Below are 17,663 nucleotides of genomic sequence, written 5' to 3'. Positions count from 1 at the left end.
TTTACGTAGGAAATCGTTCGGTAGTTGGGAAACTTGCGGTGAACGATGGTGCTAGCGGGCCGCCATCGCTTACCGTTGGGGTTACAGCTAACACAAATGTGGGATTATTTTTTTATTGTATTTTAAAATATTTTCTTAATATATTTAATTGTTAAAAATATATATATATAATTTTATTAATAATTATTTTCTTAATTATTAAGTAAAAAAATAAATTAAAAAAATTAAAATACATGAGCTGTAACTTTGAGAGACTTCATTAACATTTTTTTTAAAGCGAATCATTCTCTTGCTTGAATATGTTTGGTGGGAACTTTTGTCAGCAATTGTTAGTTGTTACGTTTTTTCTTTGTATTTTGGGAACTTCTCGCTAAGATTTTTAGATTTAGACATTTTTTCTTTAAAAAAAAAAAGAAAATTAATTACCATCTTATCGTTACGTGCCATTAAATAATAATTAAATAATTAATTAATAATGTATTATTACAGTTGCCTTTTGTACATCTTCACTATTAGGGTTATGGCAATGTTGAGAGCTTGAGCCTTGCCATATAGAATTTTCTTCTGTCCTTATAAAACCAAATTTTGTTAAAATTTCGGGATGAGATCCCTCTATTCATATTTCACAAGTCGACCAATAAATTATAAATGCCATAGATCTATTTCCTTTTCTTCTTTAATATTAATTATGAAGTTAATAATTAATAAGGTGGTTTTATATCGACCACAGTAATTAACAAAATGAGAGTTTTCCTTAATATTGGATTTTGGAATTCTCCTTTCTGTTAATCTAACATAGCAAATCATATTTAATAAACATGTTACCCGTTAATCAGAGTGTCCTGAAAGGTATATCGGTTAGTTAAAGTGCACGACGTGTTTCACACGCTATGTAAGCAAGAGAGGAAAGAAATGAAAGATTCCCAACGGCAAAGAGGAGAGTGAAGTTCCACAACAGCCCAGCTCGGGCAGCTCCCACGTCAATTCAGGAGAAAGGAATAGACAACATAACCAGCTGGTACAGGGAACTGGGACCAACATGCCTCCCTTCAGCTCGATGCCGCCAAAACTCCATAAAATCTTGCAGCCCCACCCTGACTTGATAGTTGCCACCTTATACCTAAAGTCACAATACTCACAACGCTACAGATTCCAAGCGAGCTGAACCAAATATGGTCCAACGGTCGGATAAAATAGAACGTTTGATAGAGTTCAAGTTTCAAATAAACAAATTTATACAATTTAACTAAAAAATAAAAAACTAAATCTCGCTAATAATTTTTTTTTTCCTATTTTCTTAAGTTAAAATTCTTTTTTTTATTTATTTATAAAATCTTACACGAAATTTATTTATTTAAAACTTGTACATATCTTTTTTCTATTGTAAATAACATTTGTACGTATTCGGCACCCCAAGAGAAGAAATAATATTTTGTAATGAAATTACCTTATTCGTTCCGAAAGAAACGTAAAATAATAGAAGAGAAACGAACTACTAGAAACGATACCATCCAATCAACGAACAGTCTGCAACCAGACATCCTAAGAGCTGCTTGCCTAGCATCCAAAGCACGGCCGGCTATACGCCGGTGACATGAAACTGTGGATCCTTACAACAGTCCATTAGCATCGAACCCAGCAACAGTATGATACGCAAATTCAAGGAATCCCACATGTTCAAGAAGTACATTAAAGTTCGCATTTACATATATTCACAAGCTTTACATATGGGGTAGGAGTATCAGTGTCCTGATGAGGACCTCATCAACTTTGAACCCATTTTTTATGTACAAGTTATACTGTCCAAGAGCTGAGAAAACAAAAAAAAACAAAAAACAATTGTCAGACCAATAATTGAGTTGTTTCCATTGGAGAATGGCATTAAAAAAATTGCATTTCTCCCCCCCCCCCAAAAAAACAAAAAAAGAAGAAGAAGAAGAAGAAGAAGAAGAAGAAGCTCAGTGACAAGAGGAAAGGTGGCAAGAAATGACCCCATAATCACAGCAAAGAAAGTTTCCAAATGATGATGGTATAGATGAGCTACATACCTGTTATTTAAGTTCCTTCTAGCCCGAAGCTGACTGAGCTTGTCGCGCCACTGAGCTGTAGATAGCATCAGAATCATGAGAATTCCAACCCTCTTAACATTAAGATGGAAAGTCGATCATAATTAACATAATTTTAAGGGCAAGAAGGTAAGGAACACCAAGGGTGCCATTCCAAATATTTCCTTCTATTTTTTTTAACAAGTAAATATTTTTTTAATAAGAATAGAAGACTAGGAGGACACCACCGAGCTAAAAAGGGGTACTTTTAAAATTTTCAAAATCCAGAGAACCAGAGAGCCCATGGCGGGATCAGTACAACTATAACATCATTTTTTTAATAACAATAAGTAACATCCTATTTTGATTATACTTTCCACAATGACTTCAGTTGAATCTTGAACTGCCATAAGAGCAATTCACATCTTCCAGATGAATCTTGAACTGCCATAAAAAGGGGTACTTTTAAAATTTTCAAAATCCAGAGAACCAGAGAGCCCATGGTGGGATCAGTACAACTATAACATCATTTTTTTTAATAACAATAAGTAACATCCTATTTTGATTATACTTTCCACAATGACTTCAGTTGAATCTTGAACTGCCATAAGAGCAATTCACATCTTCCGATAATATAATCAGATCGTAAAGAATTGAATATTTTGTTTAATTGGACAATGCTGTGCATAATATGACTGGTTCTTCCAAGTGATGACACCTGATTGTCCAAAAATCAAGTCCATACAAACAAGATCTGCAGCCTGATCCCACTTAATGGTGTAGACCCAAGGTCTAAATATTACGGGCTATGCTTCAAACCTACAGTGAGTGGTGCATGACTTCGATTTAAACATAAGAAGAAATTAGTTATTTAAGAGAAATGACCCAATGCTAAGCAGAGGATAAAAATATACCAGCATCTCTGTAGCGTTCTTCAACGGCAGCGATCAGCATGTTGCGCACAAGATTAAACTCTTTTGTTTCAATGCAAGGTTGACCACTTGGCCTGAAACATATTTTCAATTCTCATTTATCAACTCTCCCAACTTATGGACAAGAGAGGGGATCAATGCGACGTGCCAACGTATTTAAGCCAAAAGCAAACGATCATATAATTCAACAACAGATAAATATTGGATTATGCAAAAGCCAGGTAAGCTGAAAGAAAAATCATCCAAATCCCCAAAAACGAAAAAGCACTCATACTTTCATGATAGAGTGTGGCCCAAACTAAATACCCAGAACACGACTTGTCTAGACATCCAACACACCAACTCACTCCGAATCAAAGAAAAATCAGATAAAAAAGGTCCAAAGTCTGAGTAATTATATCAGTTACCTATCCATTTCAGTAAATAATAAGCCATCTGAAGCTGGAGTTTGCATTAACAGCTTGCCAGATTCAATTACTCTCATTCCATCACTATATGCCAAGTACTTGTTTACCTGTATTGGTACCTGCACACGAAAAACAAAAAGACGGTTCATCATTATTCTGTTACTAGGGCATTTAATGCCTTCATATTTCACCGCATGCAGTATAACAAATTCCAAAGCTTGCAAAAGTAAACCTCAGAGAATCATGAAGCTACAACAAACGGACCTTCCTTCCAACCAAGAAGGCTCTGTAACAGCGGGCCTCAAGACTAACTATAAGTTTCAAGTTGAGTAAAGAGAATGGGAAAGAGAAGCATGAAGCCAAGATCAAGAGTGAATCCAATCTTTAATATTGGCAACAAAATGAGTCCCGTGCTAAGGAAATCAATCAAGCATTACAGGTGCATGTTAAGCCCAAGGCACCAATTACATAATGACACATCCATAATTCATCGCAGAACATTGGGGCAGGTAAAACTTTCCGGGAAAATGTTTCAAGAAAGTATTTCTTCCCTACCATAGCAAACCTTCATTTATGTACATTCTAATCATTATATCCTTCAAAATGTTTCCAGAGCCACTTTATGCATGTAAATAGCTTTGAAATAATGCTGTTCCAATACTGACAAAACTATATAGAGAAAAAAGTTCATGGAGAATGGCATGCAAAGAGTACCTTGCATCTTACTGCAATGTTGATGGCGTCTGAAGGTCGAAGGTCAAAACTGACACACTCTGTCCCATTACCCACCTGTTGCAACATTGAATAGTGTAACCAGACACTTATCTTCCTACAAATCTATGGTTGTATAATTTAGCACACCCCCACACCCTTTTTCTCTAAGTAAAAGAATAAGGAAGGACAACTAAAGTATAAGGGTATGGTTGATATTTGCCTTGGTAAGGTATAACTGAGCAAAATATGCCTCATGCACTCTCTTAGTAACTCTAACAAGTCTAACCTGCAGAAATAGTCAATATAAATTCTCTCTTAGTATCATACTCAAATCATGCTTTGAAGGATGTTTGAATGTATATACTATGATTACAACACTGGTATAAACAAAAAAACACATACTTCATAGCCCATCTTATCAACCATCTCCTTAACCACTTGATACAGAGTGGGTCTAGCCTGACAAAAATAACCACATATTAGACACATACAAGATTTTGCTTAATTCAGAATTTGACAGTATAACACACTTGGAAACAAAACTCATATAAGAAAATAAGTGGTAAATAAATTGAAACATACAATTGGAACATTGCGCACTGCTGCCATGAGCAACACACTAGGCATTTCCACTGCAATTATAGCCAAAGCACGACTATCAAAATGACAGTGGAACTAAAGCGGCAATTGATATAACCTCAGCCATAAGGTTCTATAAAGAATCGGAAGCAAGATGACCATACAAACTATTATGGGAAGAAGAAGACCGGTCCCATCATCCATTTTTAACACAATTGCAGGATGTGGAGCATAATCTGGCAGATGCCCACCGTGAGGGTTGTTGTGGACGCATCTTAGATGCCTACCATCCCTCATTTTGACCACGAAACCATCTGCCCCACTCTTCACCTCAACTATATCGAACAAGTAAGGATATATGTATCAACAATGGAGAATTGGCCGTCACATGATAGGAACATGAAAATGAAAAATCATGAAATTAGAAGCAAAATTATATCTTCTAAAAAAACGCCAACATCTGAACAATCCATAGATGCAAAGACATGATCTAGCCACTGGCTTAGCTTACCAGCTTCAATCACGCTAGAGTTAACATACTCTTCATCGTTTTCATCGAAATTCTCGGCTGAGCTTCCATTCCCATTGGAGGATGAATCGTAACTACAATGCACTCTTTGGCACTTTTGCACGTGTAAATGGTGAGAAAGACTCCCCACTTTAGCCTTGCTACAACTGATCCCTTTGAACCCCAAGAACTCACTTCTAAACAGCCTAGCCTTCCTGAAAGGACAAATCACTGGCAGAGTGTAAAATCCCAGTTGCTTTGCTCGAACTGTGGGGCAAATAACTGGCCCTTGCAGAGACCCCATACTACCTTCTTCAATACCTACTAAACCAAATCCAGCAAAGAAATTAACATTTCCCAGCTTTAACGTATACAAGTGCCAAAAAGACCACACACTGTTTGCTGCAAAGAAAATGAGCGAAACAGAAATAATTTTAGTTTTCTCATGATTTAGAAACAAAATAGTTCACTCATCCCCCAACGCAACCCCCCCCCCCCCCCCCCCCCCCCCCAAAAGGAAATATTAAATAACTGCTGTTAACATAGTATCCCATATTTCTTCTTTCTTACTTTCTTTCCTTTCATCTTTCTCGGAAACCAAATAGAAGTAAGACTTTCGAAGAGGCACCTCTATCTTTTCCTCTCTAGGACTTTTGAGTTCTAGATTAGTGTTGGTCAGACTGAAGTCTACGAGAATCAGCCGGATAGAATAAATAAATAAAAACCTATAATCACACCTGAAGGACTCCAAAAGCACTGGACCTTAAACAGAAATCAACGATCAATAGCTATTGATCACCGATCACGGATGCAAACTGGAAAATTTTGCCACAGTTTCTGGACCTCTCCCACTGGATTCCCAAGATTCAAGGATTCGGGAAATCAACTCCGACCAGGTGTAATCCTGAAGGAGAAATCGTCGTATGATCGGCCAGGGAATTATATACAAGTATAGAAGATCCGAATCGAGGAAATCCTGGAATCGGAAAAACGAGACGGGAAAGGGTGAGATTTTTAGCTGAAGAAGAATTAGCTTGCAGAGGAAACAACTGGAGGGGTTGGCGATGGCCGACAACGAGGATTTGGATAAAGAGAATGTGAGACAGGCGAAAAGATAAGACTAATCAGGGGCAACATTTTTCAATCGTGTTTGGTTGAATTACGATCATGGCCCTATAGGATCATGTAATGGTTGGGGTTTAATAGTTTATAACTTTACTTAAGTCTAAAGGTGTTTAATCTGGATATAGGGAGTTTTTCTGTAATTTGATCCTTGTATTAAGGGGACAATTTGTTTGGTTATATGCGCGCATATAATGCTGAGTCGTCACCACTTGATAAAGTAATTAGGATTGATAAATAAATAGAAAAATTTAGTTATAAGTATAATTATATATTAATATGTATATTAATTTATTATTTTAAGTTAAAAAGTAGATTTTATTAAAAAGAATGTTAATTAAAATTTTAAATATGAAGAAATCAGTATTGATACGTAGATTAATACATAATTTTGTTTATATATAGCAAAACTCAAATAAATAAGTCATATATGAAAAATGATATTATTTTTTTCTTAGAAACAAAATTCGAACGTTAGATCCATCAAAAAAGGCTTATTTTTGTTGTAATTATGATCTTTTAGAGTTTGTATACAATAGTTGAATATATGAAATAAATTTTATAATATTTATTAAATATTTAAAATGCTTGATTCTATTAATCTCAAGTGAAAATGAAATAATATTTGTCTATCCAAAAAACCCACGCAGTAATAAAAATAATAAGAATAGTTTCTGTCCACTGTCTTTACTTTAGGCCTAAAAATTAAAAAAATATATCGTAGTTTTATTTTGATACTATTACACTCGTTAAAACTTAAAATGGAATGGGTATTTAACGTATCCTTGGTGGGCATTTTTGTTTAATAAATAATACTTGCAGTTATATAACGTATAAATCTCATATAATCTCTTAAAAAAATAAATAAATATAAAATTTATTTAAAAAGATTATTAATTTTTTAATAATAAATCTTATTATTTTTAAAATAATTATATAATATTTACATATTTCATAACTAGATGTTACTTAATTTGTTTTCCTTACTTTATTATCAGTTTTGACATATTTGTTGATTTTAGAAGCGAACTTTGAAGACTGATTGCGTCCGATCCCCAATTGTTTGCTTCTAAAAACTAAGCATTTGGACACCTAACCGGAACCCAATTGGTCTCCCTTATCTATTCCATATTTCAGCCCAACAAAAATGTCCAAATACTTGCCCAAACACAAGGAGTTTAAGGTGATCGATCATTGAAGAAAATAATAACCAATTCGAAGAGAGAGATATGCAATTATTGCATACTAATATATATATATATATATATAAAATATAATGAGCAGTTATGTGGTTAGAGTTTATGCTTTCTGTTTTGTTTTAAATCCCTACAAAACAAACTGTCTGTTGTCATTAACCGTTGTCGTGGGAGCATGCGTAGAACGCCATTATAATTAGAATAATCATAGGCTTATTCTATTATTATTTTTTAATAGTTAAGAAAGTAATTATTAATAAAATTATATGTTTTTTTAATTTTTTAATGATTAAAAATGTTAAAATAATACTTAATAATAATAATAATAAATCAAGAATTTTAAATATACTATATAATAATAGAAGGATGGTATCATGGTAAGAGGATACTAAACGTATGTTTACCCATATGATTAACAAGGGCAAGCCTAGTTAAAAAAACACCAAGGGCAGAACCTTTTGGAAGGGTAAGTATGACTTTTGGTCGAAAATAGACAAAATAAGTGTTATTATCTGAGTCTGACGTCTGACAGAGCATACAGCGGGCGGTGACGATATCATGATTCTCATAGGAGCGCCACGTGTGTATTTATTTTACGGGAGGATCGTCTGGATAATGCCCTGCTCTCAAAATATCCAAAATTTTTTGTAGTCCAGTGTTGAGCTTTGCCTTTTTTTTTTGGATTTTACTTCCAAGCATGAATACAAATTACAACAAAACATGGAAGGGCAACCAATTTAGAGTGATTATATGTTTTTTTTTTTTAAATAATGGTTTTAATTTAATGTCAAACGATTTTATATGTCAGAATAATCATCGGCAAACAAATTAACTAAAATTACATAGGATGAATTTCAAATTCTTTCAAAATTGTAAATAGATTTTTAAATAAATTCTTAGAATTTTATTCGGAACCTTATTACGTGTTTATACCAAAGATTTTATTTATTCTCTCTAATTAAGAAAAGTAAAATGACAATTCACAATTCAATGTGAATTTATTGCGTGACGTTAATTCCACACTTCCTTTTTTTTTTTTTTTCCTTTTTTGTTTTCATTATAAAATTTAAGAATTGATATACGGTCCGGGGAATAGCCCGTTTACATGATCCAGCCTGTGGTGCATAGCTTGGGCCTTTTGGCCCTTTGGGGAAGTTGTTGTTTACCGATGAATTTCAATCTTGATTGAATCTGGAGTCCTGCTACGTACGTCCCCCGAATTGCCACCGAACAAGGCCCAAAAAAAAAAAAATTTATTTTTTTATTTTTTTCATTTATTTTTTTATATTCTTAATTTTTTTTAAAAAAATAAAGTTTTAGGACACTTTTTGGGTTCCGACTTCGGGTCTCAAAATATTTCTGTTGAATCTGTCCTCATAAATAAATAAATAAAACTAAAAAAATTTAATAAATAAAGTCAATTAAATTAAGTTAATCACAATAATCAACTCATGTGATAATTGATATATCTAAGGAAAAATAAAATACTGTAAAATTTAAGAATAATAGTGATCATAGCGTAGAGTAATCTCTAACTATAACTCTATTCATGTATCGTAAAAATTAAACTAAAATATTTTTCCAGCCTCATAATTCACCTCAAAATGATTTAATTTATAAAATATATGATGGAAATAATAACAAATTGTATATGATTTTCCGGAAGTAACTAACTAGATGCTCTTATTAATACTAATTAAGAGAAATAATAGTTGCAGTTGTTAATTTGTCGTGTAATTATTTTAAAAAAATTGAATAAATATCTAATCTATATGAAAATAAATTAATTTTTTAATAATAGACTACCTGTTTTTTTAAAGCGACTGCATGACGCTTGCGTACTCCACGACTATATGTAGTATCACTCGATAATTAATATATAAACAGATATTGGTACTTTAGTTATTGCTATGAATTAAATGCATTTCGTAATAGATGTTGGTGTATTATACACCAATCTTATTATAATAAATAGTATAATTCCACAGTTTTTCCACGACGCACGTCCATTATAATGATCAAGATTAATGAAGCTAGCTAGCTAGGATTGAAAGTTAGGGGGCGATCGAAGTCCAAGTAAATAATTTCTAAAGCACACGGCCTTGATTTTGATGAATAATTTATCCTAGCCTTGAACAATAGTTCGAAAGCATGCAAGCAATATTCCACCTCGATCAATCTCTAAGGTGCACGCAGGTTTCGGTTTACGCATCGATCTTATGTTATAACGAAGCTCTTCGATCTGTTTTATACTAAACATGCAAAAGATCGACTGAAATAAAGAAAGATAAAGAAAAAAAGAGACCCTGCCATCGAAAATGAAAAACATGCATGCATGATGCAGCTAGCTACGTGGTACATAAATAATGTGAACAAGCTGGGTCAGGGGTCTGATCTTCAAATTTCAAAATACATGTTATGAATATTGATACATCCATTGTTAATGGATCAAACTTGGTCCATCCTGGGATCAATTCTTTTTTTTTTTTTTTTCTTAACGGGATGACCAAATTTGCTCCACTAAAGTATAGATGCTAGCTAGCTAGATCGAGAAACGTAAAGGCTAGCTCCCAAATAATATTACTGCCGGGCTTATAAATAGAATAAGCAGCAATGAAGATCGATCTGTCTTGCATGCCCGGCCACAATTAATTTAGTACTACGGCTGACGTTTAAGATACATGATTATTAATTTGATCATATTATATATAATTATTATTATTCTAAGTTCCTCCGCCGTAGTTAGGCGCTGGAGGCCAAACGCCTCCACCGCCGCTATCACCTGTGACATAAGACATGCACGACAAAGGCACGAGACACAGCCCTCGGCTTCTAAGGTCTCGCTTTGGTTCTTCATTTCCATCGTTCAGTACCGAACCCTGAAATCATGTATATATATATTTGCAGAATGAGCTAACGCTATATATATAATCCTGAAACAGATCATGATAACATGCAGTAGTAGTACTTTTGACAGCCAAAACTCCAACTACCAGTACTCATATCGCTTATATCTTTCATCAATATAATGAATATCATTGGTTTAACCCTAGTGAGTTTCCTTAATTTCCTATGTTGTCGATCGACTTCTATTATTGATTTCTTACCGCTTGCATTGTACTTCTACAAGCTGTCTTCATGTTTCGTGATGACTTCATGTAAGGGACGCTCAGTGTCTGCAGAAAAAAATAACTCAAAACTTAGTATACATTCAAGCACAGAAATATAATATCGTATGCGATAAAAAAATCAATCAATACTTTTTCTTCAGTTTTTTAGCTTACTCCGGCCTATTAATGTTTCATGAATTTGTGGAAAATCAGATCTCATCTGTGACTATATATTCAAACTTCAAATGCCAGAGACATGCAGCTAGCATGCATATAATATATAGGATCGGACTAGGAATTTGTAAGGACCCGGGGCGCTTGGGTTGGGGTGGGTTCTTCACCATATATAATTTCCAATTAATAGTTTATTCTGGTTTTTGAGTTATATATACGAATCTATTGATCATGAGCAACTGATCAGAGCTAACTCTCATCGATCTCCGCCTGCTGCATGCTGCCGCAGCGAATCTCTTTCCAAAACAGCAACCAAACTCTTTTTAAAGTCAGAATCGAACTGATCTAAGAGCCTGCAGGATCGGGATTAAAACTAATTATAAGATAATGTTGTCGATCTCATGTTTTCCTGGTCCTGGACTCGTTTATAACTTCATGCATATATATATTTGAACTAGAAACGCCATTAAAAACATTGAATTTCCTATATATGATCACGGCCAAATAAATATATTCTTACATCAAACTCAAGGAAAAGTTGATGATCAGTACGTATATAGTAACTAAATAAATAGTTTTTAACAAAAGGAAATGTGTCAATTAGTATATAATTAAGCTGGAGACTGCTTCAAATATGCTTACATTTTATAATTCAGGAAGGCAGATGATCATTATATACAAATTTACAATTATATCGCCAATATCTAATTTTTTGTGCGTTGTTCCCAATCTTAGATTGAAGTATTCTATATTAATCCCTTTTTCTTATATATTATCAGTACCACGGGACAGGTGTAGCTTAGAACATTTTTTTGCATATATATATATATATACATACTCGAGAATAACGTACGTAGTGCACATGAATCTCTAAACAAAAAACGAATGGTTCAAAATTTTTGTATTATGCTATAAAAGAAGTAAAAGAGCCAATAGTATTAGAACCCTAGCCTTTCTTTCCAGAAGCTGCATGCCATGGATTTTTACCCTAGTTTGACCATGCTAGCTGTGACACCTTAGAAAACTTCAAATTTTATTTTCTTAATATTCTTTGAGGACAGACTAGTTCAGAGTCGTCAGATAGTGGGGATAAGAAAAACGACATTCAAGAAGAATGTTGGGAAGTGAAAATACCTCGACCTGGTTTTGAAGGAATTTTATGTACCCGATGGCCTCCATTAGTACCGATGCTGTGTCTGTCTGAAAGATTCTCCACCCCCACATGCAAAATCGATATCATTTTGCATATATTAGGAAAACATTTTTAAACATAAACAACTTCTATATTCAACTTAATTATAAGTCTGGTGTATAAGATGTTATTATAAGAAAATTGTTTATTTGTGGTAAGTTATTTCTTATTAAAATGAGTATTTTTTTTTTTTTGGGTCAAAATATTGAAATAAGCCTATTCTCATCATAAATAATAATTCTTGTCGCATGTTATTTTATAATCACAGATATTAAATATGAATTTTAATGGAGAAAAAGAAAGGAAAAAAATATTTCCTCATGAACTAGCTATATATATATATCAATGACTATTATTAAGATGGTGGTGGTATATTGGCAAGGACAATACTAGTGTGACTATCAAATATGCACACTAGTATATGCAAATGACTTTTTTTTTTTTTTAATTATTTTTTTAAACATCCTTAACCATTAAAAAATAAATAAAATATAAATATAAATTCACTAAAGTCACTTCCTCAACCATTAAAAAAAATATAAACATATGAGTAGGCACATTTGGTGGGCATAATTGATACTCATACTATCATTTTTCTATTGGTAATTATATATATATATATATATATATATGAGGGCATGCCGGAAACACTATACCTTGCCAAAGGGAGCCACCAACTGCTGAAGAGCAGCAATTCTATCTCCTAGTTTTTCTTTCCTAACCTGGAATTCATGATCAGTTCCAAGGCACAAAAATGCAATTCATAAGTTAATAAAATTTTATAAGCTAGAAAGTTTATATATTTATGTCAAATTGATCATCATCATCCTTTGGCACCTTAAAGGGTGGACATGAAGCGCGTGACTCCAATCTCGGTTTCTTAGGTACTGCAGCTTGAGATGACTTTGCCTCCATCAAACTGCTGGGTCTCTTTGCTTCTCTTACTCTATTTGTGAACAGCGATATCTTTAAAACGCAAAGAGTAAAGATGATCAGTTGAGAATAATTTAAAGTTATAAGTCTCTAAAACCCAAAAAAAAGCAAAAGAAAAAAGATGCAATGTATAAAGCTGAAGGAGCCCCTATTCTAGCAAAAAGAGAAGGCTATTCTTTTGGTGCCATGAGTGAATAAAATTGTTTATTATAAAGGGTTTCGACTTTTCTCAATTTTTTTAGTTGATCAAGATTAAAATGTATGATTAATTTAGTTGTGCATGTTTGTTAATCATTTTTATAAAGCTGGTTTATTTGCTCATTACATATATAATTCGACTTGTATGCAGTCGACATGAGTAGTACTGCAGAATACAAATGCATAAATACTCGTTGAATTATTAGGATATATGTGAAGATGTTAGGAGCCGATCGCCTATTAATAATCGAGAATTAATAGACACGTACCCAGCTGAGCTAACTGCAAATTCTTCGGGAAGACAATAATTTTTGAAGTTAATTAAGGATCATGGTAGATTTCGTGATTATATCTGAATGAGTATATAGTCGTTTAAAAAAACCTAAACGCAGCGATCGACAAGAAAACTAGTTTTACAATTATATATACAGGTCATGAAAATGGTCGTGTGCTAGCTGCTAAAGAAGAGAAGATCTTAAGGAAATAGTACTCACATTGCTAGGGCTACTTGATAGCCTGTGGGTTAATTGCTGCATATTTTCAAGACCGAAAGGGCTCTCTTTAAATACGCCAAGACTATCATGTGAATTAGGCAATTGGCTAAAACTTGATCCACTATATCTTTCAGATGTTAATAGATCCAAGGCCTGCAAGTTCATGTCCAAGCTGGAGCTTGAAATTGCTGATGGCGATGGCGATTGATTCACGTTGGAAATATTTATGCTGGGATAAATCTGGCTGAAGTTCCCTCTACTTGGAATTGCCGCACCTCCAAAACTAGGGAGGTTCTGAGAATTAGAATAGAATCCTTTGGACGAGACGGTCTTCAGCAAGAGCTTCTCACTGAGTTCATGACTCAGATTATCTTTTTGCTCGTCCTTTAGGCAGCCTGTTGGATGATGAAGATGGTAATCTTCAACACTTGAGGAACTGTTTAACATTTCAGTGAATTTGGGGAAAGATTCCGAGAGCTCTTCCTTAATTTTCGCGAGGTGTAGGTCATGGGAAGACTGAGCAGTACTACTGGTGAAACACCCTGCATTACTAGTCCAGTGAAATCCCAAGTCTTGGACCATGGAACTGTTCAGAGAAGGGACAAGAATGTCATTGTACTGCCTCGAGTCTCTTGGGTTTGAGAAAACTCCGTCGGAATTTGGATTGAAGTTACCAGTATTCCTGCATAAACAGTTGAGATAAATATTTGAAGATTCAAGTGGAAAATTAACAATTCCAATTTTTGAGGCATCTGGAAATCAAAGATTGAGAGAGAGTTTCTAGAATAACGCGATAAATGACATCAGTGTATTATTAATATCACATGAAGGATTTCGCGGTGTAAGTAAATAAATATATTTCATACAGGTGTTTAATTAGAACTAGCTAGTTAGGAGTTTCTTCCTTCCAAAAGTAATCAGATAGAAAGAATTCCTGAACCGTTCGTAATAATCTAACATGTAGGTTTCAACTTCTGGGCACTTTCTGCTCGGACGAACATCAAATCAAAAAAGAAAAAGGAAGAAAGGAAAAAGATTCTAAACTCGAAAGGTCATTTATGATAGTACTTTGAATAGCCAAAAATTCATTATAGAATCAATTCAGAGAGAGAGAGAGAGAGAGGTTTGAAGCTAAACTTACACAGTGATATTTGGGGTCCAAGCATGGTTGCTTCCAACTCCATAGCAAGTTGGGTTGGCCAAAGAAGAAGACCCAACAAGCTGGTCTTGGAGCTGATGCTGGTGATGGAGATTTGCAGACTCCATGATGATAATATTATATTAAAAGGCTTGAAAATCCCAAGATGAGTGGAAATTAAAATTAACTAGCTAGCTTTGCTCTAGGAATCTCTCTCGCTCTATTCAAAGAAAGACAGTTCAGGTGACACCCACATATACCTGCTTGCTTTTAGCCACTTTTCTGAGTTTCCTCTTTACTCTTTCAAGTTTACAGCTTATTAAAGTAGCCTTGAAAAGAAAGAAAGAGAGGGCGTGAGGTATTCATCTCCATACCTCTCTCTGACTTTAATTATTAATTTTCTCCTCTCTCTCTCTCTCTCCCTCTGATCTCTGTGTCGTCTCTGGGCTAGCTAGCTGTATGTGCTTTTAGCACTCTGCAATTACAGGGAGATGATTATACTTCCCCTACGCCATGATTAACAACCCTGCCTTCGATCCCAAGGCTTTCGACAAAGGTCTGAGAAGAGAAATGATAGCAACCATACTCTTCCTTCTCTCATCCCCACATGTCCAAAGCTCTTATATAATGGATTTGGTCGGTATCTAAATGAATGGATTCAGCATTGGACAGTTCTCTGCAGTGTGCTGTCTCCAATTCTGTCCAATTAATGAACGTACCAATTCATTACATTTTCGTCGATCCTAAACATGAGCGCATCATGTGTGACATAATCTTAAATTAATAATAATATTTTACATACGAATTAAAATAAATAGGAAATAAAAAATTATTTAATTTATATTTAGATAATGAGGTGATCTCAGATACTCTATAAATAATAATAAAAAAATAATAAAAAAAATATTAAATAGTAATACAAAATAATAAAATATTGGTAAAAAATAATGATAAAATAATAAATAGTAATTAGTTAAATTCTAATAATCTTTCACCACCCAAACTATCCTAATATCACATCAATACCGATAACTTGATATTGAAAATCGTTTTTCATGAACCATTTTCAATATTCATATAAATATATGTGTGTGTATGTAGATAGTTTATCAATTGTTAAAAGGCTCACTTAATATTTGATTTGAAGAGTACTTGTAGATTTTGCCTCATTTTCTTAATTTAGATCTGGCTGAATCCCAGATCGACTTTACGGATACCCCCTAAAAATAAGAGAAATATTATAAAAAAAATTATATAAAAATAAATTCACAAATTTATCATATAGTTTCTTGTGATTCATTATAATATATTTTATAATAAAAATAATTTTACAATATAATATATCGCATCAAGTTATATCAATTTTATAATTTATGTTTACCTAATTACTAAGATATTTCTTTAAAAAATTAATAAGGAAACAGATCGAATTAAAAAGACAAATTAGAAAAAGAAAAATAGCTGGACCACAGTGTAGATTTAGATGTTGGACAAATGGATGAAGCATCACATGAGACCCAGCTGGACCGGTTTGACTCCTCGAAGGTTTTGTGCAATGCCCAGTGCTTCATTGATCTTTCTTTGTTCGTGTCGCAGTACGTACGTACGTAGTACCGTCGCATGCAATTTCAGCGGCATATAATACATATATTGAGAGCAGAACTGCTACAGGTACCCGCCGTTGAGTACCTATTGCGGAATCGCTGACGTGGCTTAAGTCGATATATTATTATAAAAAAACAAAAAAAAACAAAAATCGATTACGCCGTGGAAACCCATTTCAAACCCAGAATCGGCTGCAACCCATTTCAGCCACGGTTGCTTCCTCCTTTGGACGTTTGCTTCCACCACGGTTGCTGCAGCGTATCTATCCTTCCTCTCGCTCTCTCCCTTTCTCTCTGTTTTCATGCTCCTCTTTACTTTCTGTCTGATCGTTCTCACATCTGGAAATTATGTGTGATTAGCTCCATGATTAATAATAATAATAAGATTTTAAGAAATTCCGCTTTGTTCTCAAGTCCACCGATGGATAATCCTGGCGGTTCTGTATTTTTTTTTTTTTGGCGTAAAATGTATTTGTTTTTCCCTCACTTTCAATGGAACGAAACAGAGGCTGAAGTTCTCCATTTTTGAATTTTGCAGGTTGAGTTTTGCATCTGCCTGCTCCTGACAATTCTAGGTTACATACCAGGAATAATCTATGCTCTCTATGCTATCGTGTTCGTGGATCGCGACCAGTATTTCGAAGAGTACAGGCGTCCCCTTTACTCTGCCGTCGTTGATAAATTCTAGAGAGAGAGTGCTGTCGTTGATAAATTCCAGATGCTGATAAATATGCAGTAGTATTCATCTACAATGTCTAACTAAATTCCAGAAATGAGCCATTTTATTACTCTACTCCAGGTGGGGGAAGCTGTAAGACCTTAGATCTCTAATCATCCAGGTGGGGGAAGACGAAGGGAGGGAGGGGCATGGCTTGGTCGGACGAATGCGAAGACGAAAGGTTTAGGACATGTGAAGAAGAAGATAAATCTGATAAGATGAGAAGTAGAACCTGTACTTTTTCTCTTCTCCGTGCTGGTCTGTGGGAAGCAAATTCATCCTAGCCGAAGGATATGGGTAGACGAAGGGAAGGAATGGAGAAAGCAAAGGCTTAGTCGTTTGGTGTATATGAAACACACTGTTTCATTTGTATACGTGGAGGGACAGGTACGCGGCGTGTCCCCTTCGGCGTGTGCAAACAACATTTTTCTATAGAGAGAGCTAGCTCTTGATCTACATACGTACGTACGTACCTGGCTAGCTAGATACTAAATATGTTAACTAATTAATTGTGCATCAATGAATTCAGAACGTTTAAATCCTCTCGATCTGATATTAATTACCATGCATGTATTCTACGGATTGATCATATGTGTGTA

General features: G+C 34.3%; 2 protein-coding genes across 7 annotated transcripts; both read right to left on the bottom strand.

The window, feature by feature from the left end:
- Positions 1-1,493: 1,493 nt before the first annotated feature.
- On the bottom strand, positions 1,494-6,291 carry LOC122317478 (bifunctional nuclease 2-like). Of its 5 annotated transcripts, none has more exons than XM_043134594.1 (11): positions 5,923-6,291; positions 5,189-5,587; positions 4,842-5,012; positions 4,681-4,730; positions 4,501-4,557; positions 4,319-4,384; positions 4,099-4,173; positions 3,385-3,503; positions 2,960-3,051; positions 2,049-2,103; positions 1,494-1,810 (listed from the first exon to the last, which is right to left on the bottom strand). In XM_043134594.1, exons 2-11 carry the CDS (start codon positions 5,487-5,489, stop codon positions 1,795-1,797), a joined length of 1,002 nt encoding a protein of 333 aa, XP_042990528.1. In that variant the 5' UTR covers positions 5,490-5,587; positions 5,923-6,291; the 3' UTR covers positions 1,494-1,794. The 5 variants fall into 5 exon arrangements, with proteins under 5 accessions (XP_042990528.1, XP_042990530.1, XP_042990527.1 ...); XM_043134596.1 differs by having other exon boundaries at positions 5,189-5,509; XM_043134593.1 differs by having other exon boundaries at positions 5,189-5,506; positions 5,923-6,290.
- Positions 6,292-9,817: 3,526 nt separating this feature from the next.
- Positions 9,818-15,343, bottom strand: LOC122314813 (transcription factor bHLH110). 2 transcript variants are annotated; one of them, XM_043130421.1, is made up of 7 exons: positions 14,746-15,343; positions 13,605-14,286; positions 12,817-12,945; positions 12,636-12,701; positions 11,922-11,987; positions 10,611-10,679; positions 9,818-10,382 (listed from the first exon to the last, which is right to left on the bottom strand). In XM_043130421.1, the coding sequence occupies exons 1-7, from the start codon at positions 14,868-14,870 to the stop codon at positions 10,227-10,229; spliced, it is 1,293 nt and encodes a 430-aa protein (XP_042986355.1). In that variant the 5' UTR covers positions 14,871-15,343; the 3' UTR covers positions 9,818-10,226. The 2 variants fall into 2 exon arrangements, with proteins under 2 accessions (XP_042986355.1, XP_042986356.1); XM_043130422.1 differs by lacking the exon at positions 14,746-15,343 and adding an exon at positions 14,471-14,683.
- Between the last annotated feature and the right edge of the window lie 2,320 nt (positions 15,344-17,663).

Source organism: Carya illinoinensis, chromosome 7, assembly GCF_018687715.1.
Source record: "Carya illinoinensis cultivar Pawnee chromosome 7, C.illinoinensisPawnee_v1, whole genome shotgun sequence".
Lineage (NCBI taxonomy): Eukaryota > Viridiplantae > Streptophyta > Magnoliopsida > Fagales > Juglandaceae > Carya > Carya illinoinensis.
Note: the sequence above shows the minus strand (reverse complement) of the source record. Positions and strands in the feature narration are given on the sequence as shown.